General features: G+C 26.2%; 3 protein-coding genes and 2 long non-coding RNA genes across 7 annotated transcripts; 2 read left to right on the top strand and 3 right to left on the bottom strand.

Annotated features, from left to right (window-relative positions):
• Nucleotides 1-1,476: 1,476 nt before the first annotated feature.
• Nucleotides 1,477-3,171, bottom strand: LOC130669036 (protein max-like). The gene is made up of 4 exons (XM_057471700.1): nucleotides 2,889-3,171; nucleotides 2,605-2,667; nucleotides 2,059-2,296; nucleotides 1,477-1,777 (listed from the first exon to the last, which is right to left on the bottom strand). Exons 1-4 carry the CDS (start codon nucleotides 2,940-2,942, stop codon nucleotides 1,608-1,610), a joined length of 525 nt encoding a protein of 174 aa, XP_057327683.1. The 5' UTR covers nucleotides 2,943-3,171; the 3' UTR covers nucleotides 1,477-1,607.
• Nucleotides 2,160-9,484, top strand: LOC130669043 (uncharacterized). Its single transcript, XR_008990109.1, has 3 exons — nucleotides 2,160-2,298; nucleotides 3,046-3,141; nucleotides 7,105-9,484. It is a non-coding gene; the product is annotated as an uncharacterized LOC130669043 (long non-coding RNA).
• Nucleotides 3,746-7,215, bottom strand: LOC130669030 (protein yellow-like). 2 transcript variants are annotated; one of them, XM_057471693.1, is made up of 6 exons: nucleotides 7,091-7,215; nucleotides 5,467-5,725; nucleotides 5,130-5,335; nucleotides 4,601-4,808; nucleotides 4,153-4,491; nucleotides 3,746-4,069 (listed from the first exon to the last, which is right to left on the bottom strand). In XM_057471693.1, exons 2-6 carry the CDS (start codon nucleotides 5,720-5,722, stop codon nucleotides 3,870-3,872), a joined length of 1,209 nt encoding a protein of 402 aa, XP_057327676.1. In that variant the 5' UTR covers nucleotides 5,723-5,725; nucleotides 7,091-7,215; the 3' UTR covers nucleotides 3,746-3,869. The 2 variants fall into 2 exon arrangements, with proteins under 2 accessions (XP_057327676.1, XP_057327675.1); XM_057471692.1 differs by having other exon boundaries at nucleotides 3,750-4,069; nucleotides 5,130-5,338; nucleotides 7,091-7,208.
• Nucleotides 8,707-21,309, bottom strand: LOC130669027 (organic cation transporter protein). Of its 2 annotated transcripts, XM_057471687.1 has the most exons (9): nucleotides 20,806-21,307; nucleotides 18,574-18,665; nucleotides 12,413-12,738; nucleotides 12,232-12,335; nucleotides 11,708-12,173; nucleotides 11,313-11,625; nucleotides 11,039-11,220; nucleotides 9,347-9,483; nucleotides 8,707-8,805 (listed from the first exon to the last, which is right to left on the bottom strand). In XM_057471687.1, exons 2-9 carry the CDS (start codon nucleotides 18,599-18,601, stop codon nucleotides 8,751-8,753), a joined length of 1,611 nt encoding a protein of 536 aa, XP_057327670.1. In that variant the 5' UTR covers nucleotides 18,602-18,665; nucleotides 20,806-21,307; the 3' UTR covers nucleotides 8,707-8,750. The 2 variants fall into 2 exon arrangements, with proteins under 2 accessions (XP_057327670.1, XP_057327671.1); XM_057471688.1 differs by lacking the exon at nucleotides 9,347-9,483 and having other exon boundaries at nucleotides 20,806-21,309.
• Nucleotides 12,981-14,295, top strand: LOC130669041 (uncharacterized). Its single transcript, XR_008990107.1, has 3 exons — nucleotides 12,981-13,147; nucleotides 13,681-13,738; nucleotides 13,813-14,295. It is a non-coding gene; the product is annotated as an uncharacterized LOC130669041 (long non-coding RNA).
• Nucleotides 21,310-24,927: the final 3,618 nt, after the last annotated feature.

Raw genomic sequence — 24,927 nt, forward strand, 5'->3', positions numbered from 1 at the left:
AATAACTAAATTTATAATGTACACTAAGCTCGATATAGAAATTAAAAAATTTTTATTATATTAAGAATTAAATGTATTATTTGTATTTAGCGATATTTACTACACTGTAAAAAGAGCGGTGTTAAAAATGGACTCGCTTTAACTCCACACGGTGTAAAAATGAAATTACACCGGTGTTAAAGCGGGGTAACCGGTGTTAAAAATACCGGTGTTAAATCGGGGTAACCGGTGTAAAAGCGGAGTAAAACCGGTGTAAAAGCGGGGTAACCGGTGTAAAAGCGGAGTAATACCGGTGTAAAAGCGCAGTAATCTGCGTCCGCTTGGAGTATTAACTTTAAATATTATAAAATCCAAAAAAACTCAGTTCTTTATGAAAATTAATAAAAAATATCATTTTTTAACAAGTATAGTGATCGAGTAAGTAAAAATATTCACAAAGTTAAATATTTTAACACCGGTAAAGTATATCTACACCGGCGGTGGCGTAATTTTAACACCGGTCTAGAATATTTACACCGGTGGCGGCGTTATTTTCACACCGCTTTTGGGGGTAAATTTAACACCGATAATTTTAACACCTACACCGCTTGGACTTACCCCGGTGATTTTTTACAGTGTACGAAAAATTGTACGAATATATAAGCTGTAATAGTAATAAAAACTTCATGTTGTAATAACATTCAAAAAAATGCTACCCGATTTCTTATTGCTTATCATTATTCCACTCCTATATATTTTATTAATACGTAAACTTTTAAAATTCTGAAGCCCAACTGCAATAATTCACCAATAAAATAATTGTCCACAATTCATTTAAAAAAATTAACTTTACTCTGAAGGATCAACTTGATGGACAAAAATAATGTATCATAAGTCTTATATGTATTTTTACAATTATACAATATGATGGATTTATGTACAACCGCGTAAACTAACGTCGATAGGAATTACGTATGCCTTTAATTATTCTCAAATTATAAGTACCGATCAAAACAAATATAGATGTTTCAACAAACATATACATTTTGAAACTATAAAGAAATTATATTTAGTACTTTTATTTACTGACGGTAAAATTCAAATCGGAAGGAATCCCTGCCAAAAAATAATATTTTTAAAAAATAATTCTTATACAATATCGCTTAAAACATCCGCTAATTGTTGATAATAAATAATTCCAAGTAATTTTTCCATTATAAAATATTATTAATAATTATTTTATTACTTTATTTATATAAACTAATCAACTACTTAAATTATATTAATTTTTTTGACAACTAAAGTTGTCACGTAATATATTCAAATAAATTTAATTTAATGTAAGTTAATAAAAAAAAATATTATTTACTTATTAAATTTTGTGATTGATTACTGCGCATCAAATAGTTGATTATTGACAATAAAATCAACAGATTATCTCATTTTGATACCAGATTCCTACTGAAGGTAAAGTCGGCGTTGGGTTCGGTGGTGAAAAAAATGGTAGTGATAATTTTTTTAAAAGGACACTTTTATTATAATTATAAATAAATCGTAGTTATAAAATATTTTTTAAATTTATATTGTAAAAAAATAATTGCATTCTTCAATAATTTATATTCCTATTACTATTCAGATTCTGATGATTCTGAAGACTCTGAAGACCCCGAAGGTTCTGAAGACTCTGAGGACTCGGAATCAGAAGAATTTTCAATTTTTATTTCATGGGACGGAATCAAGTCATCTCCGATATCCACATCTGCTTCAAGACGGGTCAAAGTATTTTCAATAGCAGATACTGTTAATAAAATTAGAATAATATATTAATAAACAAATATAAATAATTTTCATAAACATTTAAAATTAATAATAAATTCTATACAAAAGAAAAGATTTCTTGTCGCGTGAAAAAATTTTTTCAAGTCCTAGGAAAATTTGTTTTCATTTAAAAATACAAAATATTTCTTGCGCCAAGAAATCTTTTTTTCCTGTGTCTATTTGATGGTACAAAATTAAAAAATAAAATAACTATAAATATTTTGAATATTAAAATCAAAATTAAATTGTGTGTACACGTACTTTGTTGGTGTAACAACTCATTTTGTCTTTTTAGAATAATAATATCTTGTTCATGACGAGCGTTTTTGTCCTCCATCATTCTGATGAACGCAGCGGATTTTCTCAAAATTTGCGTTCTACTCGATGCTGTGTTTTCTGGCATCAGCGAATTCACCGTCTCTTTGAGCTCAAGAAAATTTTCTTTTATCCCATCGCGACGTTTTCTTTCCAATGCATTGTGATGGGCGCGCCTCTCCTCCTGTAAGTAATCAAATTATTTCAAATATTCCTTAAAGTAATGCCGGGTGTCTACCCGTAGTAGTATTTTTGGCCATTGCTCTGTTTTTAGATTCTTAATACTTCAATTTAATTAATAAAAAAGTATGAAATAAAATTTCCATTTTAATTGTGTGACAGAAGTATCTTCGGACGTCCAAAAATTTAATTATGTCATTGCGCCTTTTGCAAATTAATTTATATAAATTTATCAAGGGTCCAAAACTGACCAAAAGCGGTATCACTACTCTATTATATTTTATTACTAAATAAACAATTTTTTATCCTTACCTCTGACATTAATCGGGTTCTTTTATTGTCTTCCTGCTCATCGTAATCATATTGTTCGCAGTCCTGAAAAAAAATATCATTTATTTATTAAATTTCAAAAGATCAATATACATTTTCAAAATAATTCATCAGTTAATTTTGAAATAAAAAGTATTAAATTTTTTAAGACAACTAAAATCACTATTAATTTGAAATTTTGAAATCTAATAATACAAAAAAATTTTATTAAATAAATTAAAAATAAAATTACCCGAGAAATTAAAATAGTTAAATTTTAAACTTACGTCACTGTCATTATTGTCGTAATAATCTTCGGTAAATAAATTCTCTGAAGACATTGTTACCAAGTTAATTTTAAATTTTAATTATTTATTTGCTTATGAATTTATTGAGTTATATATTTATTGATTGATTTATTAAAACTTCTGTTCACTATTTCAGGATTTACAAATAAATGTTACTACACTCAATCTCCGACAAGTTCAAAATGTAAGAGCTCAGGATTGCAATAACTAGAGTGACACTCGACGTTTGAGGGTAAGAAATTTCGTACGTTATAGTGATCTCCCTCCAGAATTTTATTTAGGAAAGATAATTAAGGAAGAAAGTAGAAGGGATGGAAATGACTATAGATTGTAGTCTCATTGGGTTGCTACTTTTAGGACCTTTGTTGTTTGTTGACATTAAATTTCTTTGAACAATGTGTTTTTGACATTTAACATATGACACCATATAACACATAATGATACCTACGTCATTGTTAAATTAAGGATAACTCAGGTAAACCCAATGAAGGCTAAAGTTTAGCCCGACTTTGAATAGGGACACTTAGTAAATGCATTATAGTAAATTTATGGCAGGATATAATTACATATTCTTAAAATTTTATATACCTGAGCCATTACTCAAGTACTAAAATCTAGTTGCAACCGGAATTTTTATCAAGATTAGGGCTTAAACTCTTACAATACACTTTTGCGAATTGACGTCATTGAAGAAATATTCTGTGACGTTAATTTAATTATGTCTAGACGTATGAAAAAAAATAATAGATTTTTTTTACAAAGAAAAAGTCTACTTATAAATATAAATAAATTAGTCATAATTTTTTCGACACATTTTTATTAGACCAGATTTAAATCTGAGTAATTATCAGTAGTTACAATAATTATTGCATGCTTTTCTCGAGAACTTGTTTAATATAATTTTTAATTATTATTATTTTAATATTTATTTATTGTGAGTAGAAAAAAAAAACTTTATCGCTATTCAGCCGCAGCTCTGCAGGCGGTTGTCAAATCTTCTAGCGACGCAACGTGTACGTAGAAATTTGTTTGATTTACGTCATAAGCGCTGTATTGAAATACGGGTAAATTATCCGAGAGACAGTAAAATTTACGTGTTTTTGGTTCAATTATTATGTCATTCGGGAAAACCAATTTTTCATTGTCTTGTGCAACGATTCCTGAAAAAAATTAACAAAGAATTGAAATTAAATTAAAATTTATTTGTAATTAATTTGAAAAAAAAATTAAAATTAAATCTCACGGAAATTATCTGGATTGAGTTCCATTTTGGTATCCCAGCAAGCAACGGCATTTTTATTAATTTGAGTGAAATAAATAATTCCTGTTTCCAAGTCATACATTGAAGAGGTTCCTTGGGTGTAAGGACCTTTGTTACCAGCAACGTGGAAATGGGTCCAGAATTTCGGGTCAGCTAACGCGGTTTGATTCTTAATGACATTTGTCGATACCGAAAACTCATGGATCCCTGACATGGGATGGAAGTAAAGTGTCTTGGATCCATCTTCCATCGGAGGACTCAAGGCCAGTCCAAACAGACCGTCGGTCCATTGGAAATTTATCCCACTCACATTGTATTCGCCTGAAAAAATTTTTAATAAGCTTATAATTAAGTTTCTGACACGTCTACCTGACGGATGACCCTGTCAATAATTTTTAGTGGTAAAAAAAAATATATTATGGATTAGTACCATTCAGAGGATCAAAGTGGAAGTAGTTATGATTTATTCTCCACGAATCATTTTTTGCTAGACTGTAGACAACGAGTCCATAAGCTCCTAAATCCGAGTTATAAACGTATGCGTCATCACAATTTTTTGGGTCAACATCGATCGCGGTATCGGCAAAAAATGTATCGGGTTTAATGTCAGTTTCTTTGAAGGTATACCTCAGTATAATCTACAACAAAAAATTTAATAAATTAGTTCAGTCCCGCAAAAGTAATTCTGTATTTTATATCCACATAGAGAAATAAACGGAGAAATTCTTGTTTTAAATGCTATGGTGTCATAGTAAAACCGGACCATGTTGGCCACCTGCAGAAACAAACACAGAAAAATTGCTATACCATAGTAGAATTGACGACGATTATTTTCAATTTATGGTCATGGTAATTTTTCCATGTTTATTTAAATTTCTGCAGGTGGATAACATGGTCCGGTCTTCCTATGACACCATGAGATTTTAAATAAAAATAATTTCTCGATGTACATACGTTACCTTATTGGTTTTTAAATCAATAGCAATAAGTTTCTTGGGCTGCACAGGTTTAAATTCACCGAGAATATCATCAATACCACTATCAACAGCCCACAGTCTATCACAAGCATCAATTCTGACCCTGAGAATATTTACGAGTGCATCTGGTGAATGGATGCCATTAGACTCCCAATCAGGATAAGGATTAAGCAACGGTGATTTACTATCTGCTAAATAAAAAATAAATTTAATTGAATTGAATAAATAATGAAATTTATGTCGGAGAGATACAACGATAAGATTAATATAATTAATTTTAATCGCTGCGGATAACCATTTGCCATTTATTGCAATATACCATTATTCAAACTGACGTAATTCAAATTTGCCGGTACTCCTTTTTTCCATCTCGGTACGGTGATGAAAAGCTTGTCACCCCATACATTTAATCCCAGCGGGACATTGTGTTCTTGGATATAATCTCCAGATGTTTTGTAATCATTGCGCATTGATTCGTTTGGAAAATTATAGTCAACTTGCTTCCAAGAGAATACTGTTTTAAATGGATCGCATGTTACTGCTGACAAGCTCAGCAATAAAATAAAATACCACATTTTCTATAAAAATTTAAAAAATATTTTTTTTAGTATCGAAAATTTTTAATTCAATTTAAAAAAATTTTATTTTTAATGACAGTAATTAAATTACTGGCGCACCCTACGGAATTGAAATTTTTTTCCGTATTTTTTTAATACATTTGATCAATTGTAATAGAATGAGTTCATGATACTCATTGTTCATTATTTGTATTGTTACTGTCTGCTTATCGTCCTGTGCCACACCTCTGTACCTACCGTTTAAATTTATTCACATACGAGTTTTATTTTTTCATTCACCGCAGAATTGTTTATGAATCATTAAATGAATCACGAGTTTTATAATATCCGCGTATACTATTTATTGTTTTAAATAAAATAACATATATATCTACATATATATATTTATTAGTACACAGAAAAAAATGATTTCCTAGCGCTCAAAATTTTTACATGCCCCAAGAAATATTTCGCATTATAAATTGAAAACGGAATTTTTTGGCGGGAAAATTTTTATGATCCTGAAGTTAACAGACAATTGATAATTTTAGGATTTTTTTTTATAACAAATTTATGAGAAAAAAAAAAACAAAAAAAATGCACATGTAGAAAATTCAAAAAACTACATGTGCAATTTTTCAAAAATTTTTTTCTTTTATAATTTATTGTTTTAAAAAATATCCAAAAATTATTAGACGTCGGCTAACTTTAGTATCATAAATTTTTTCTAGTCCTAAGAAAATTTTGTTTTCAATTCATAATACAAAATATTTCTTGCGCCAAAAAATCCTTTTTTCTGTGTACGTTAAATCATGACAATTATAAAACGTGTTGTTAATAAGTTAATTAAATGATCATTGTTTTTGTTTTGATTGTTGTTATTATTAATAAGAGAGAGGAGTTTGGCAACCTTTATAGTGACACTCTCAATTCCCGAGGACGCTTTCTCTGTTTTTAAATTTGCATTGCGATTACGGAAGCATGCGTAATACATTTGTTTATTTACATTTTTTTTTAATTGATTAAAATAAATTTTTTTATCACAACTACAGTTCAAATTTTTTTTATCACGCATAAAAATTTTATAAAAAATCGAACTTTTATTCTACCATTTGAAAATAAATTTGTATTTAAATATTTGCTGTAATTAGTTGGGCGGTTAATAAAATGTGAATTTGAAGATTGAAATTAAATAGTGAGCAATAATCGATACTTAATAATACACTTATCTGGTTATATGCAACCAATAGTATGTAATTTGTAGAATGTATATAGAGGTGAAGGTAATTTTTAATGAACGTCTCGAGCCGTAACATAATAAACTACAATAATAATTATGTGAATAAACGCATATATATATTCATATATTTATAAATATATACTTACGGTGTTTTGAGAAGCAGTCAGCAGCTTGGAGAACGGTAGGACCGTGAATGACGCTGATCACCACATCCAGGTCTCTTTATATACTCGGTCATCGCGATCCGAGGACAGAGGACGGAGGACAGAGGATGTCGAATCCAACAATCGGACATGGATATTATATACAACTACACCAGAAATCACTCACTACTCCAAACTAATCAAACAAAAAAAAAATAAAAGAATCTTTAAATTTAATTTCGACGGATACGCTGCGTATCAAACAGACTGCAGCTGTCACCTGTCAATCTTGTTGCTTAATTTGATTTTTTTTTGGATTTACTATGAATCAAATATCAGGTACAGACGGCAATCAAAAACAGAAATAAAATACTTAATTAAAAAAAAATAAGTTAATGGTTTATAAATAAAAATTAACGGAAATTGTGTGAGAGGATTTATTACACAAATTAAAAAAGTTTTTTTTTTTTAAATTTATATGAAGGTCTTCTATTGTAAATTATAGACAATACTTCTCACATATTTCTTATAATTAGATTTTTCTGCATTAATTGTTTTTTGCCACTATTATTTTTTTACATTAAAACGTTTAACTCTAACTGACTATGAATGAACCGATTGGTATAAGTTGACATTGAAAAAAGAAACCTTTTTATTTTTATTTACTCATAATTGTAATGTGAATCATTAGATTTTTTTTTAGAATCCTATTTTTTATTAGACTACAATGTTTTTGTTTATTTTTTTACGCTTGTTAATTTTGTAAGGAAGTAATATGTAGGGTAATTAGAAAATCGTGTATGTTTTTTTTATTAGCGTATTGTTAAATTTATTATGGACACGTGAGATTTTAATTGATGAATTTTTAAAAATAAAAATAAAAACCGTAAATAATTTAAAACAAAAATTGTCGGAATTTTTTCGGTGAGTACTCGTAAGTTTTTCGAAATAATTATTAATGACTTTAGCGATTTAATTATCTAATTATATTTTAATTACTTAATTACAAAAGAGTCTCTTAAATCTTTTAATTGAGTCATCAATTTTTGTTGCGATTTACGAGATCGCAAAAAATCTCATTTTTTTTACAGGCTTGCGATTACGTAATAACTGACATCCGAAAAAATTACGGTAATAAATAATATTTTTTGATGACTTGATATAAATTTAAAAATACTAAATTTATAGACGTACAGATTCAAAATTAACGTTAAGCTCCAGAATTGACAGCCGTCAGAAATTATAAAAAGTTGATAAACTTAATTCTGTTTAAAAAAAATCAGACGGTTGAGTTATTAATGAAATAAATAAAAAAATATATATAAATATAAAATAATTTATTTACACATGAAGAATACGTTGTACAAAAAAAATAACGCATTCTTTGGTCCATTTTTCTAGAATTAAAAAAATACGTTGTATTAAAAATTTTTTTTACAATAAAAAAAATACATTTTATATATTTTTTATTTTATGCTTAATTAATTTAATTAATTACTGGTAATTTTCATTAAATATCAATAAAATTCGGTTGTTAAAATATTAGCTTATAAATATCTTATAATAATAATAAATAAAATTATAACGGAATGATTTAATTTAACAATAGTCTAACTAACTTTGATATTTTGATTGCTTGTAAATAAGTATAAATATATTTACATTAAAGTGATACTTCGGCTTCCGCATCTTTTATTTTTAAACATTTTTTTATTTTTCTAAAACATAAAAAATCAAATTAGTTTATTATTTTTGTAAAAATAAATACTGGGTAATTATCATCTAATTACCCAGTAGTCACAGTGACTTAATCATGACGTTAATGTGATGTCTGTATGACATTCTATGATGTCAATATGATGTATGGGTGATGTCAAAATTAACAATCCAGAAAAAATATTTTAAAAAATTGAAATACCGAATTTTCGATTTGATTATTACCGCGCAAACGCATTGAAAATTTAGAAACAAGATGTGACATTTCTATGACACGTATGACGTCAAATTATGGTCATGTGTTTACTGAGTACACTGTAAAAAATCGGGAGTGAATTCGGAGTGATTACGGATTTTATTTCAATTCGCATTTACCGATTCGGAGTATTAATTTTAAAATTGACTTCTTTTTGAAGTAAATTTCACTCCGAGGGGATTAAATAAATAAGCAGCCATCCACTTAGTCCGCGTTCACTCCGGATTTAATCTGCATTCACTCCGTAAATTTTTTACTGTGTGATAAAAATTAAATTTTTCACATACTTTCCAAAATCTTCACCATCTTGAAGAGTTTCCGGTAGTTTACATCCGTTGGTTTCTGGTAAAAATAATGCCAAGCCCGCACCAATCAGCGGGAATGTACCAAAAATTAACGGAGGTAAAAATCCTTGTACCGTACTCTACAAAAATTAATTAATACCCGGGAAAAAATGATTTTGCCTAATTATATATAATTATATATGATTATATATGGAATATATATAATTATATATGGTATTATATATAATTATATATGGTTATATATAGGCCTATATATAAGTATATATAGCCTTATATATAATTAGACATAATTATACCGGGAAAAAAATGATTATGCCTAATTATATATGATTATATATAGACCTATATATAAGTATATATAGTCTTATATATAATTAGACATAATTATACCGGGAAAAAAATGATTTTGCCTAATTATATATGATTATATATAGAATATATATGGTTATATATAGACCTATATATAAGTATATATAACCTTATATATAATTAGACCTAATTATACCGGGAAAAAAATGATTTTGCCTAATTATATATGATTATATATAGAATATATATGGTTATATATAGACCTATATATAAGTATATATAGCCTTATATATAATTAGACATAATTATACCGGGAAAAAAATGATTATGCCTAATTATATATGGTTATATATAGACTTATATATAATTATATATAGCCTTATATATAATTAAATCTAATTATATCCCGGGACAAAATGATTTTGCCTAATTATATATGATTTTATATGGAATATATATAATAGTATATATAATAGTATATACCCATGTATAGTTATACATGGGTCTATATATGATTAGATCTGATTAGACCTGACCTATATAGACCCATATATAGTAATTTTTATTATATTTTAGATCTTTACATCTATATATAATCAAATTTAAATTAACTATTTATATATATATATATATAAGTTAATATTTTATTTATAGAATATATTTAATATTTAGTTTTTCTTATTTAATATATTAGATGCTCTATGGTCTTTATTGATATTTAATAATCAATACTCGTTAAATGCATTATAGTTTTAGGTGTATATTTACAGAAATAATGATTACAATTTTACTATAAATTATAATTTTAAAATATTTACGAAGCGTTACATTATATTTTTCAGTCTGTTAAAAAAGTAATAAACTTATGTATAGTTAATAATACCCAGTTACCAAACAGTTTTTAAAGTGTTTGGTTTTTTGCATACATAATTTTCAACTCTTATGAGTTGTGTTAATATTTTAACATTGGAATAATTAATCAGCATTCACCTATCACTTTCTTTTATAGGAATTACATGCTCAATAATAGATTTGGTTTTGATGCGATATGATATATATGTATTATACATAATCATATCTAATTATATATGAGTATATATAACTTATATATGATTATATATAATTAGACCTGGCCAATTTTCAGATCTAATTATATATAACGTATTATATATAATCATATATAACCTATATATAATTATATATAAATTATATATAATTAGACCTGGCCAATTTTTAGATCTAATTATATATAAGGTCTTATATATAATTATATATAATTAGGCAAAATCATTTTTTCCCGGGTAAACAATAAATTAATACTCAAATAATTAATTAATCGAGAATTAAATAAAAAATATAATTTACCAAAGAAACAACAAATGGCGCAACCATAGATCCAATTCTCGCGCACATGCTGCTCGTTCCTACTCCGATATTTCTGACAACAGTCGGAAATAATTCACCGGAAAATAGATAAACTGTCGTAAATGACACAGACATTCCGACAATTCCAAAACATGCCAATATAAGTCGTACCCATGCTAAATCTAAAATAAATAAAATTAAAATTTTACTATATTTCAATTTTCTCAATAAAAAAATTAATTAATTAATTAATTAATTAAAATTAAATACTAACTCTGAGGCACAGCAATCAAAAGTAATGCAGCAACACCAGCAGTAACGTGGCTAGTCATCAATGTTATTTTTCTACCCAATTTATTCATAACCCACCAGGCGACAAAATTACCAGGTATTTGAGTTGCACCTGCCACGGCGAAATTAACAAATATATCGCCTCCAACTTGTCCAATGTACTGAGTCATGCCAAAAAGACCCATTCCACATACAATCCAATTAAAGAATATCGCTAATGACTTTACCCTCATATTTGGAGTTCTAAATAAATCAATAATTGATGCCGAGTGATCAGACGCCGATTTTCTCGAATTCTAAAAGAAGACCAATAAATCCATAAATCATAAATTCAAAAAAAAAAGTCCGCCAATAATTTAAATAAAAATCAGCTCTTACTTGATGCAAATAATGCTTTCGCACTAACTCTGGAATATCTTTGTCAGGAACTTTGTTAACTTTTGCGGCTTTCTTCAGTATTTTGCATGCGGCTTTTTGTCTGCCGACAGCCAAAAGCCATCGGGGAGATTCTGGTACAATCCACCAGTAACTCAAGAGTATTATTGACGGCAGTGATATGGCCAATTGTAAATGCTGCCAATGACGGAATAGATATGCTATCCCGGCTAATGACATGTGTCCTAAACTAAATGGTATTTGATAGAGAACTGTGATGGCTGCTCGCCATTTAGTCCCGACAATTTCCATACATATTACGTAACTTGTGACCATTGTTCCTCCAGTGGCCATCGCCGCCAGTAATTTGAAAAACAGAAGCGCTGGGAACCACGGCACCACTGCGCAGCCGATTCCCGATACTAATTGAAGTACCACAGAAATCATCAATGGAATTTTTCTACCAAATCTATAAATAATTTACTCATAAATAAAAATTCATCACTGTAATTAAAATAATTAATTACCTGTCTGCTAAACTACCAAATGTAATATTTCCTAATAATATACCGAACATGAGTATCGACTGCTGTATGTTCGCATAATGGGAACGATTGCAAACTAGACTCCACTGTAAGTAAAAAAAATTACTAGTAAATTTATTAAAAAAAAAAAAAAAATAATAAATTAATTTGTAGTTGAATTTACTTGAGATATTATCGTTTCTGGAAACGTGCTTCTGTCAAATTCCCAAGACTGACACTCGACATGACTGCCGTTTACGTTAACAATGCACTGATCTTTGGCTGATGAATATGCAGGAGTTGTACAATTATATTGTTGAGCTTGTGGTGCCATGAATACAACAGCTAATTGATGCCACGCTACGGGAAATTTGACTAAGGAAATGGCGATACACACGAGGACTTGCCATCTTCCCATCGCGCCCATCGCTTCCTGGATCGCGTCCACTTCTTCATATTCTTCGGGTTTCTTGTCTTTGTCGGTAACTCCATTTTTGCCGTTTACTTCAGCTGTAAAGTAAATTTTATTGTTTTAATATTTTCTCTGGTAAGAAAAAAAGTTTATAAGGAAAAGTTTTCGCAGACGTCATCATTATTTTTTTCATCATTTTGTTGATAATACACCGGGTGTATTGTTTTAATAAATATGTTATGCTGCGTATTATTTTAACAAATGGATTATTCAATTATTTTTTTAAAAATATATATAGATACAAAAATATTGTTTACGTCACTTTCGGTATAAAAAGGACAAATTTGGAAAACAGTTTAGCACAAAATAAATTATCTCACATAAAAAATCTGTATTAAAGTTGAAACATTAAAAAATTTTAAAATGAAAAATTTTATTATTTTATTTTTTTTAATTGTGGCAATTAGCGCATTGTCAGAAGCTAAGTGTAAAAAAGTTGATAAGACAGTAAGTATAATTTAGTTAAATTATTTATAAATAATTAAGAGTCAAACAATGTAAAAAAACGGGAGTTATTTCGTAATGAAAATGAATTGTATTTTTCTCCGTCACTCGGAGCTTCGGAGTTTTTGAAAAAATCACTCTGAGCACGGAGTAAATAGAGAGTTTTTTTCGGCGGAGTGATGTAGATTTTATTTAAATCCGCGTTCACTTCACTAAAGAGTTTTGATGTTAAAATAAACTCCTAGGAGTGAACTTCACTTCGAAGGGTTTGAATATTCAAAAATAACCCGCGTTTACTCCAGCAATTTTTTACAATTAATTCATTTATATTCAAATAAAAGAACAAGTACTCGATCAGAAAATTTGTACCCGATCAGGAAATTAGTACCCGATCACTTCATGCATTTGTACGTCTATATTTAGTAAAATTTAATAAATAACATCGATATAAAAATACATGAGTAATCGAATACTAGGTCTCTGATTTTATTCGAAATAAAAAAAAATTTTTCACGGTAATTTTTAATCTAAAATAGTGCGATGAATCAATTGATTGCTGTTCAAAATGGTGTTATGCAAATACATGCGTTAAATGTGAGTATATATTTTTATTCATTTATTTTTTCATCATTATATTATATTTGAAATATACTTCATTATAATTGCAGGGACTGACGGACCAAATCCATGCGCTGATTTTAAATGTATCGATAAAAAGCAAACTTGTGTTATTGAGCATCGATGTGTTACTGGTGGGTGTCGTCCAGTCGCTACTTGTGTTGACAAAAAATAATTAATTTTAATAAACTACCAAATTAATTGAATAATAAATTTCATTAATTTTTTTAGTAAAAAATGTTTATTACAAAATTATGTAATTTAAAAAAAAAAAAATTACAATTATTGATAATAATTAATTCAAAGTCTAGACACTTAGTTAAATTTTAAATAATTAATTAAATGGAAAATTTATAAGTAGTATTAAAAAAATAAAAAAAATAATCAAGTTATTGACATGAGTAATTTGCCGGAAAGACTTTAACCTCATGGATTGTTTCATATCAAATGACCAGACAGTTCAAGGATTTTTTTATTTTATTTATTTCCTAGATCAAAGGATTAATTAACCAAATAAATATAATTAACTCGTAATAATAAAATTAAATAACTTTTAATAACTCGTATTGATAAACTCTTTTTAACTTTAAATTTAAGTAGATTACTCTTATTTAACGAACTTATTTTATTATCAAATCAATTTGCTTGAGTTCAGATTTTACGTCACAAGCGCTCTCAAATACCATTGGAAAAAACAGTGGGTGTGCGCGATTTATAATTTATCCGATTGGCTCACAACTCAAATCATTGATACGCAATGCACTCGTTACTTTTATACATACATACAAATATGCATATATATTTTGATAGAGTGTTAAATTATATATGGCTGAAATTTAATACCGTGACAGTCATGTTGACAGCAAAAAAAATATTAGATTACTAATAAAATGACAGCAATAACGCACTGGGCTGTAGTAAAAATTAACGACCGTTACTAATGCAAGTCTATTGCACTTTCATTCATGTACTTGTTCTTAACTGAAAGCAATTACACTGCAATTGATCATATTAGTCATAAATAAAATTTTAATCATTCACTGTAAAAAAAATCAGTCTATCGGTTAACCCTGCGGGCCAGCCCCAAAACTTCCCGCGATTTCGAGCTCGTTGAGCTCGTAAACATTATTGTGAATACATTTTCGAGCTCTTTGAGCTCGCAAATACTTTTGTATGCCATTGTTTTGTAAAAAACCATTTTTTAGCATTTCTTTCTCCCACGATATCTCGCGAACGAATTAACCGATTTTGATGGTTGAGGCGGCAATCGACGCGTTTTATCAAGTTCTAAAGCTGATCAAATTTTGAAATTGATTTATCGAGTCGTTTTTGAGAAATTTCAAAAAAACCAAAAAAGAAATTTTTTTTGAATTCTTTCGTCAACGATTTCTCTTGAACGAATTAACCGATTTTGATGGTTGAGGTGGCATTCGACGCGGCTTATGAAGTTTTAGAGCTGATTAGATTTTAGAATCAATCCATCGAGCAAATTAAAAGTTATCAAAAAAAAACATTTTTGAAATATCTCCGAACGCACCCTACCGATTAAGCTCAAATTTTTACAGCTTCAAGATATTAACAAGCCGCGTCGAATGACACCTCAGAGATCAAAATCGGTTTATCCGTTCAAGAGCTATGAATATTTACATACATACGTACGTACGTACGTACGTACACACATACATACACTCGGACATCATCGTGAAATTAGTCAGGATAGCTTCCTAGAACCTTAAAACGTCAAAATCTGATAGAAATTCGGTTTTTGCAAATTGGACCGAAACCAATAACTTCCCGAATTTTTGAAAATTTTCAATTTTCTTAGCGGGAAGTTAAAAATTGTTTGAATTTTCAAAGATTGTATATAACGCAATAAACACATACATTTGTGCTTGAATTTTCATTACTAATTTCATATAGAATTTAAAATACACGTTTTTGAATTTTCAAATTAACACTTTGGATTTTCAAATACTTTTTTTGAATTTACAAATAAGTATTATGGAATTTCAAATAGAATTTTTAAAATTCAATATACGTTTTAGAATTTTCAATACTTGCTTTGAAAATTTAAAAATCAAGTATAAATTTTAATTACGTTTATTAAAATTCATATTTTTTTTGTTAATTTTGAATACCGCTTGATTATTAAATTACGTATATTAAATTTAAAGCTTTTTTCATTGAAAATACAATTCAAATATCTAATTATGAAAATTCAATTCCTTTTGTATTGTAATTTTCAAATTATTTTTAAGTGTTCAAAAAAAAATTCAATATGATTTTAAATGCAGCAGACCTGTGATAATTATTATAGATTTTGAATAAATGAACAAAATGTTAATCGAAAAATTTCAAAAATGCGTATTTTTTTAATTTTTATCTTTTAATTGTTTAATTTGTTTGTTTATAATTTAAACTTTGTCTCATATCTGCTACATTGGACTTCGAAATTTCGTGAATCATTTGATAGAACTACACAGAAAAAAACAATTTTTTGGCGCAAGAAATAATTTGCGCTTAGAAATGAAAAGAAAAATTTTTCTTGCGTCTAGAAAATTTTTGTTTTCAAATTTTGATGCAAAAAATTTATTGGGGAGAGTGAAAATTTTTTGCGTTAAGAATTTATTTTTTTCTGTGTATAATTAATAGATACATATATTTTTTATATAAATTATAAAAATATAAAATAGGTCAATAGTATATAATTTGAAATACAATTGCATCATTGAATAAATAATGATAAGTTAGAATTTTTCAGATGTGAATATATATATACATATATAATTAAATAAAGTAATGAAAAATCTTGAGACAAAACTTAATTGTGATTATTTTATCATCATTTAAAGGTCAAAGTTGTATTTTAAATTGATTAGATTCTAGGAATCACGTAGAGTGTAATTTAAAAAATACTTATCATTTATTTCGAGTTCAATGTGAATACTAATTAATAAAAATAATTTAAAAATGTAATTTAAAACATAACATTAGATCGGTTATTCGAAATAACTGGATCAGTAGTTCAAGTGTCTAGTATTATCACATAACTGATGATTTGTGTACATCAGACTTAAGATACTAACTATCACAAATAGTCTTTTATAGTTGGATTAAATCTCGTTCTCCGGTGTTGCTCACCTCTAATACCCTCTAATTACACCAAGGGCATCTATATACTGCAATAGATAAGTGAAAGAACTCGCGTTCAAATTCCATGCTATTACTCAAAAATATCATGATTATTTCACTCATTATTTAACAGACTTATTTTCTGGTTATTTCGATAATTTACTAGATTATAACCCACATGAACAAATATATATGTGACATATATGCATCAATGAATCGGCTATATGGGACAAATATGTTATTTATATATTTTTTTGTGCGGGAAATCGATTCTAATGGAGACGATTGTTTGAGAATGATTTTTATCGTTTATTTGAAGACAACTGAGTCATAGTTTCATGTGATGGTTAAGTAAAAGAGTAGAAAATTATGAATAATGGATTAATTGTAAATGTGAGATTTATATATAAAGAAACCTTGACTTCTAAATTTTAAATCGAAGGATTTGATTGAGGCAATGATGATACTGTTTTTTGTACGAGGGCATAAAATAGGAACTAGGCCTTCAGTTTGTTAATACTTTTTTTAATAATAATGAAGATAAAACCTTGATTTAGAGAATGCGTAAGATATTTTGTTCTTTCTCAACGTAACATACATATATTTCATATTTTTCACTGAACATTAATAACAATAATTTTTAAAATAGTCTCATATTTGATTTATTAAAATCTCTTATTTCATTTTTGCCTCTCAAAATTTTTTTCATAGAATTCAAATTGACGAGCATCAAAAATTAAAATTTTTTAAATCATAAATTTGAAAAATGAAATTTTTGCCGGCTCAATTCGGCGAAATAAAATTGAACCTTTAGAGCAAAATAAAATATTCGCTCTAGAATTCGAGCCAAAATTATAGAATATCAAAAATATATTACTTTACTTCGAGCTCCAATAACTTTTGAACAGATGGGTTTATCGAAAAATGACAAGAGACCTTTTTTGTAGAGCGTTCAATTTCCTACAAAAATATGTATTAATCTATTCGATCTATTGATTTGTTTAATGAGTTAACAATACTTAAAGCTAAAAAAAAAATTTTTCCCGCGTTATTTAAATGGGAAAATCGAATTTTTCGATGAGCTAGGCCTGTAATCGACATAGAATTTTTTTTCTTCCGCGAAAATTTTTTTTTGTGTTGAACTATGATTTTTTCTACAAGCACTTAAAAAATTTTAATTTTTCACTGAGTAATATATTTTTGATTTTCTATAATTTTGGCTCAAATTCTGGAGCGAATATTTGATTTTGATCTAAAGGTTCAATTTTATTTCACCGAATTGCCGGCAAAAATTTTATTTTTCAAATTTACGATTTAAAAAATTTTAATTTTTGATGCTTGTCAATTTGAATTCTATGAAAAAAATTTTGAGAGGCAAAAATGAAGTAAGAGATTTTAATAAATCAAATATAAGACTATTTTAAAAATTATTGTTATTAATATTCAGTGAAAAATATGAAATATATATATGTTACATTGAGAAAGAACAAAATATCTTACGCATCACGAAGCACCCTAGTATTTATATACTTTATATATTTATTTATTACTTATAAAAAAGTATATTTGTTCAATTTAAAATCAATATTTACTCAAAGCAAGGAATTTTTTTTTCTATGAAATGAATTTATTTTTTTTATGACAACTACGTAAACTTTAAATAAAAAACTAAAACATACCATATCCGTTAGTTGGAGTATCCTTCATAGCATCAATTAATACCGATCAGTTTATCACTTCAACTGTACTGTTGCTAATCCACTCAAATCGTCTGAAAAATTAATACAAAATACCATTTATTTATGACATTATATATCTGCCGACAAATATTTTTCGCTAAAAAAAAATATCGCATGATTTATTGAATGATTGATAAAGTAATTTATGTTTGATAAAAATAATAATTATTTATTTACTAAGGATTTATAGTGACGCAAAATTGAGACTTGATCTTTTAGACAAATGATTTTTAAAACTGATAAATAATTAAATGTTATCAATAAATTTTTAATTTTTTAATTTACTATCTCATAAATATATCAGTGCAGCATTAAACAGATAATACCTCAATTAGATAATTGTTTGTTACCACTTTCATAGAAGTTTAAACTATTAGCAAGTATTTAAATAAAATATCAAGAATATTGAATGCATGATTTATTTATCAATAATAAAATATTAAATGTCATAGAAATATTTTTACAATAATGGATATAAATTACTCTGAAAGGACGAGTCGGTATTTTTATTTAAATCCAAGGATTTATTGATTATGTGTTTTTAAATTTGAATATTAAAACACAGTAATATATATCTTTGAATTATAAATAAAAAGTGGATATTGATAGAATACGAAAACATATTGTGAAAGAATTTAAATGATAATTATTTTTAAAAAATTTATAATATGCGAGGCGCCACTGAAATGCAGCTCGGAATTACAAGATCTAAAGTCATTATTAAATATACTAGATATGTCCTTATATATAATTATTTACTTTAAATTACCGTCATTGATTTTTATTACATTTTTTTTTACAAGTAAAAATTTTTCGGTTCCCAAATTCTGCAGGTTCATAAAAAAAAATCATTTTTTAAATTTATCGTGTTTATAAAAAAATTTTTTTATCATTTCTTGACATTTAATTTCTAATTAAAAACATTATCTGCTGATATCTACAATAATCTAGTAACGTGTAATCATTTATCACCGTACTCTGTAATTGAAACTCGCGCCAAGAAAAAAAGTATTTCTTCGCGCAAGAAAAATTTTTCGCGCCAAGAAGTTCTTTTTTTCTGTGTAATTGAATATTAATAGATTATTTAAATTATCAATAGCAAAATAATTAAAATTTATTGTTGGCGCGAAAATCATACAAAGACAAGAAGCTGGTCGTCGTTAAAATTTAAATTACGCGGAAATGTATTTGCGGTAAAATAATAATTATTTTTTAAATTTGAATTTAAAAATTTAAAAATTTAAAATTTTTATGATACAATGACCGAGTTACAAGTTACGTTATTAATATCAAGGTTTTGTCCATGACATAGAGATAATGTTTATGAATGCGTAGGCAGCACAAAACACGTGTAGCATACAAGTGTCCTAAACGCGAGACAATGAAAGCAGTAGAAAATTCAAATATTTATTATTTATTATTTATAAAAATTTTTTATTAATTATTATTACTAACAATTTAATTATTTATGTATATATATATATATTTATAAATATTCATGCGAATAAAATACTTGATTTATTTTTATTTACTTACTACTAAGTAAAGAAATAAATATGAGTAAAAATTAATATTTAAAACATTAAGATGAATAGATTAACTAGATTAATTAGCATTAATGTCTAGCCTTTTATGACGAGTAATTGCATTACAATAATTGTTTTATGTTTTGAGTGGTAGCAAAGTGACTAAACTTGTACCGTTTCGCGGTAAAACGTTTTTCATTTGAATAATTGTAGGTAATTCACATAAAATGTCAATATTGATAGTATGTATGAGGAAAATACGGGTATTATCTAATTTTTTGTGTAAAATTACGTCTGAGTCAATGAATTCGGTAAACGAAAAATTTCTCATGCATATGTATTTCGAAATTTTCAAGTTCAACTTGGCGCTTATGTTTATTTTAGCAGCATTCAGAATTTATTTCATTGTTTTTTGGCAGCGCTTTCTTATATTTTATCACTGTGCTACAAATTAAATTTTATGTACATAACATATATATTTTTAGTTCATTTGAAACTATTTTTCAAATTTTTTGATCATTAATCAATCTTAATTGGGATTAATTAAAATTTTCCCGCGATTTTTGAATTTCAAATTATCCACAAAATCAAATTATAATTACTATTAAAAATTATTGAGATTAATCAAAAAATAAATTATATTTACCTTATTAATTTTTTACTAAAACTAAAAATTCAAATTTGAAGATCACGTCCTTTAATTTTTTGACACTTCTAAGTAGTCACGATTCCACTTTTTTTATTTTTTTATCATTTAATAAACAATAAACAAATTATAAAATCACTCGATTAATAAATTAAAGGAAGTAAATTTTGAAAAAAAATTTTTTACTTCTTTTTATTTTTTGGCATTCAAATTATTTGAAATAAAAACAATCACGTGTCAGCACGCACTCATCATCAGTCTATTTAATTTATAAATAAAAATTTTGGGGTTTATTAGTAAAAAAAAATTAAGTATCAAAAATAGTAAAATTAAAAAAAAAACTAATTATTTAAACAATAGCAATTGTTGATACTGTCAGTATGACACTTGACTAACTGATCGTGAACAAGTTTGTCGGGCATAAAACTTACTCTTGTAATGCGTTTCACGATCGCGCGCTCAGAATTAAAAGAGAAGAAGGAGTCCCTGTAGATGTAATAGCGTAAGTGTAAGTAAATAAAGTGGTGTAGCGATATTACACTATTTATGTGAAAATAAAAATTCATTACGCAATAGTAGTAGTGTTTATTAACTCAACGATTAACATCAAAGATCAACACTTAAAAATTAATATTACAATAATTAATTATCAATCTCTGCAATCTAATTTTTTGTTGCTGATCATAATTAGATCAGACATTAAATCTCGGAGTAAAAAAAAGTATTAACGTCAATCAATTAAATATACATATATATTTATATTTATAAATTTTTTTGATGGAATTAAAATATAATTATCGTAATTATAAATTATAAATAAATAGATTTTTTTTTAATGATAAAATTGATTGTAAAAAAAAAAATTTTGATATAATTCGACAGAATTAAATTTTTAAAAAATTTCCATGACAAGTTATGGTAGTAATCTTATATATATTAGTATATGTAGAAGTAACATGTAAAAAAAAGTTAATCTTGGGGTCAATAGAAGCACGTGTAGATAAAATCCAAAATTTTTATTTTTTTTTAAATTCAAAAATTACATATTTGTAAACAAAGTGATACATTATGATGAAGGTCATAAGTGATATATGATTACTATTGTATACAAATCGAAATCTCAGTTATATTATATATTAATATTATAATTATTACGCCTATTCAAATGTCATTTAAACGGATACTTGATAATTTATACTAAGTATAAATAAATATATAAATTTATGTAAATGGTAATTTTTTTTTGCGTGTTGGTTATTGTTTTACAATTGCTGTTGAATTAAATGATTCACTTGCATAAATTACCCTCGGGAAAATTAAATCTTGTTACTTATCTGTTTTTGAAATTTTTTATCTTTTAATGCGAGTGAGATTTAATCATAAAACGGAGTTAAAAAAATTTTAATTAGTTTTTGAATTCAAATTAGATTAATTAATATACTTTATTTTACGTTGCGTTTTATGAACATCAAAGTTTACTAAGAATGTAGAATATGGAAAGGCGCCGAAGGACTTTCTGGTTTGTAAAACTTGATAAATATATGAGAAATATTAATTAGAAATTATTTCAAGGTAGACGTGTAAAAATTCATTTTTAAATATGAAGTGAAAGAATTGTATATATTCTCAATTTATTATTTATATTACATATATTCTTACATTCAAAATTTTGTTCCCGCCCTAAGAGAACTTTTATTTTAAATTCAAAAAATTTCTTGGGGCGACTGAAATTTTTTGTGCAACGAAATCCTTCTTTCTGGGTCCTAATAATTTTTTTAAAAATTAGTTAAGTTTTTTTTCCTCATCTCAATTTTTGATAAAATTAAAAACTTTGAGACATCTCATTATAAAAAATTACCATTTTTTTGACATTCAAAAATTTTCAAGTGCAAAAACTATTGATCCAAAGAATACAAACTAATTGATCTAAAGAATACAAATATATTTTTAAAAAATATAATATATTCAAGCAATTATATAAATTGTCATAAAATAATTATCATAATAAATAATATTATTTTATTAAATGATCATTAATATTCATAAAAATAATTAACATACGTATTTAAAATCATACAATCATTGTCAACAATTAAATATTTATTATTTATAATAATATTTTTATCGCTATTTTGACGTATTAGAAATATTTAAAAAATTTCAAAGTAAACATGATAAAGAATCAATAAAAATTTAACATTGCACACGCTAAATAAATAAGTAAACGTCTTATATATTTATATGACAGATTATTATTTTGAAATCTGTTACTCAAAAAAATGATGAAATACAATAACATTTTGTGCACTATTTTGAACAGAATTTTTGAATAAAATATAATTTTTTAATCAATTAATCGATTTTTATTGGGATTAATTATAATTTTATTGGGATTTTTTAATTCCGAGATATATACAAAACTTAATTATAATAAATATATATAACTTTTGTTTCATTACTGTCAGAAATGAGTGAAATTAATCACATTTAATTTACACAGAAAAAAACGATTTTTTGGCCCGAAAAATTTTTCGCATTATAAATTAAAAAGAAAAAGTTTCTGGCTCCGATAATTTTTTTCTAATCCTCAGAAAATTTTTGTCTTCAATTCATAAAAATTTTCTGACTCCGATAATTTTATTCTAATCCTCAGAAAATTTTTGTCTTCAATTCATAATAGAAACCATTATTTGGCGCGAAAAATTATTCGCTTTATAAATTAAAAAGAAAAAGTTTCTGGCTCCGATAATTTTTTTCTAATCCTCAGAAAATTTTTGTCTTCAATTCATAAAAATTTTCTGACTCCGATAATTTTATTCTAATCCTCAGAAAATTTTTGTCTTCAATTCATAATAGAAACCATTATTTGGCGCGAAAAATTATTCGCTTTATAAATTAAAAAGAAAAAGTTTCTGGCTCCGATAATTTTTTTCTAATCCTCAGAAAATTTTTGTCTTCAATTCATAAAAATTTTCTGACTCCGATAATTTTTTTCTAATCCTCAGAAAATTTTTGTCTTCAATTCATAATACAAACGATTTTTTGGCGCGAAAAATTATTCGCTTTATAAATTAAAAAGAAAAATTTTCTGGCTCCGATAATTTTTTTCTAATCCTCAAAAAATTTCTGTCTTCAATTCATAATACAAAATATGTCTTACTAATGATCTAAAATTATTTTTACTAATACACAAAATTCAAATTTAAATCACGTCCTTATTTTTTTTTATTTAATTAACAATAATAAAATTGTAACTTTTTTTTGTTGCGACTCAAAAAAATTATTAAATACCATAAAATTTAGTGTAATATTTAAAAAAAAAATATTATTATTATAATTTTATACGACAGTTAAATATAATCAAATGATATATTTGTTTATTGTTAATAAAATCATATGATCATTCAATCATGGCAATTAATTTGATCTGTATACTTAACTTTAAGTGGCTTAATTGCAATAAATTTGTTGATCGTACTCGAAATGATGACGATGATAAAATTAGTATATAAATATATTTAAATGCTAAAAAAAATGAATAAATAAATAAAAATTACTGTAGCATTGAATCACTAAAAAATATATCAAAATAAATTGCGTCATTTTAGTGACGTGAGCGAATCAGGAAACTCCAGAAATTTATGATAAATATTATCGATACCGGAAAAACAGAGGAAAAACTACTGTACTATTATTTATTTTAATAATTTTAAGTGTTTTATAAAAGAAATTAGTTATTGTTATCATAAAATGACGTTAAATGTCAACGGTGGCGTGTTAATATATCAGGAAATGGAGGAAATTTTAATTAAAGTACAAAATTCCGGAATAAATTTTTTAGTTGTTTTAATATTAAATAAGTGACAAAATAATTTTATAATTTGTTACTGTGTCATTCGTTCATTGTGACAAATAGTTAATAATGTGTAAAAATTTAATACATTTAACTCTTAAGAAGGATATTCTGCTTAACGAAAGTAATTCGTGTGATTAAACGACTTACGAATTTGTGTTGATTAATAATTTTATTATTTTTATATATTCTACGAAATTATATCATATGACTGCAGTGTACAAATATGTATAATAAATATAATGAATCATTTTTATCAAGGATAAACA

This window comes from Microplitis mediator, chromosome 5 (assembly GCF_029852145.1).
Source record: "Microplitis mediator isolate UGA2020A chromosome 5, iyMicMedi2.1, whole genome shotgun sequence".
NCBI lineage: Eukaryota > Metazoa > Arthropoda > Insecta > Hymenoptera > Braconidae > Microplitis > Microplitis mediator.

Bases quoted from the DNA above. Each gene is read 5' to 3' on its own strand.
- LOC130669027 (XM_057471687.1), bottom strand. From the start codon at position 18,601: ATGAAGGATACTCCAACTAACGGATATG. The intron at 12,739-18,573 runs GTATGTTTTAGT...TTTACTTTACAG, and splicing joins TACTCCAACTAACGGATATG to CTGAAGTAAACGGCAAAAAT. The intron at 12,336-12,412 runs GTAAATTCAACT...TTTTACTTACAG, and splicing joins CAGAAACGATAATATCTCAA to TGGAGTCTAGTTTGCAATCG.
- LOC130669036 (XM_057471700.1), bottom strand. From the start codon at position 2,942: ATGTCTTCAGAGAATTTATTTACCGAAGATTATTACGACAATAATGAC. The intron at 2,668-2,888 runs GTAAGTTTAAAA...ATTTTTTTTCAG, and splicing joins ACGACAATAATGACAGTGAC to GACTGCGAACAATATGATTA. The intron at 1,778-2,058 runs GTACGTGTACAC...TTTTATTAACAG, and splicing joins TGAGTTGTTACACCAACAAA to TATCTGCTATTGAAAATACT.
- LOC130669030 (XM_057471692.1), bottom strand. From the start codon at position 5,722: ATGTGGTATTTTATTTTATTGCTGAGCTTGTCAGCAGTAACATGCGAT. The intron at 5,339-5,466 runs GTATATTGCAAT...TTTTTTATTTAG, and splicing joins TTACGTCAGTTTGAATAATG to CAGATAGTAAATCACCGTTG. The intron at 4,809-5,129 runs GTAACGTATGTA...TTTTTGTTGTAG, and splicing joins TTGATTTAAAAACCAATAAG to ATTATACTGAGGTATACCTT.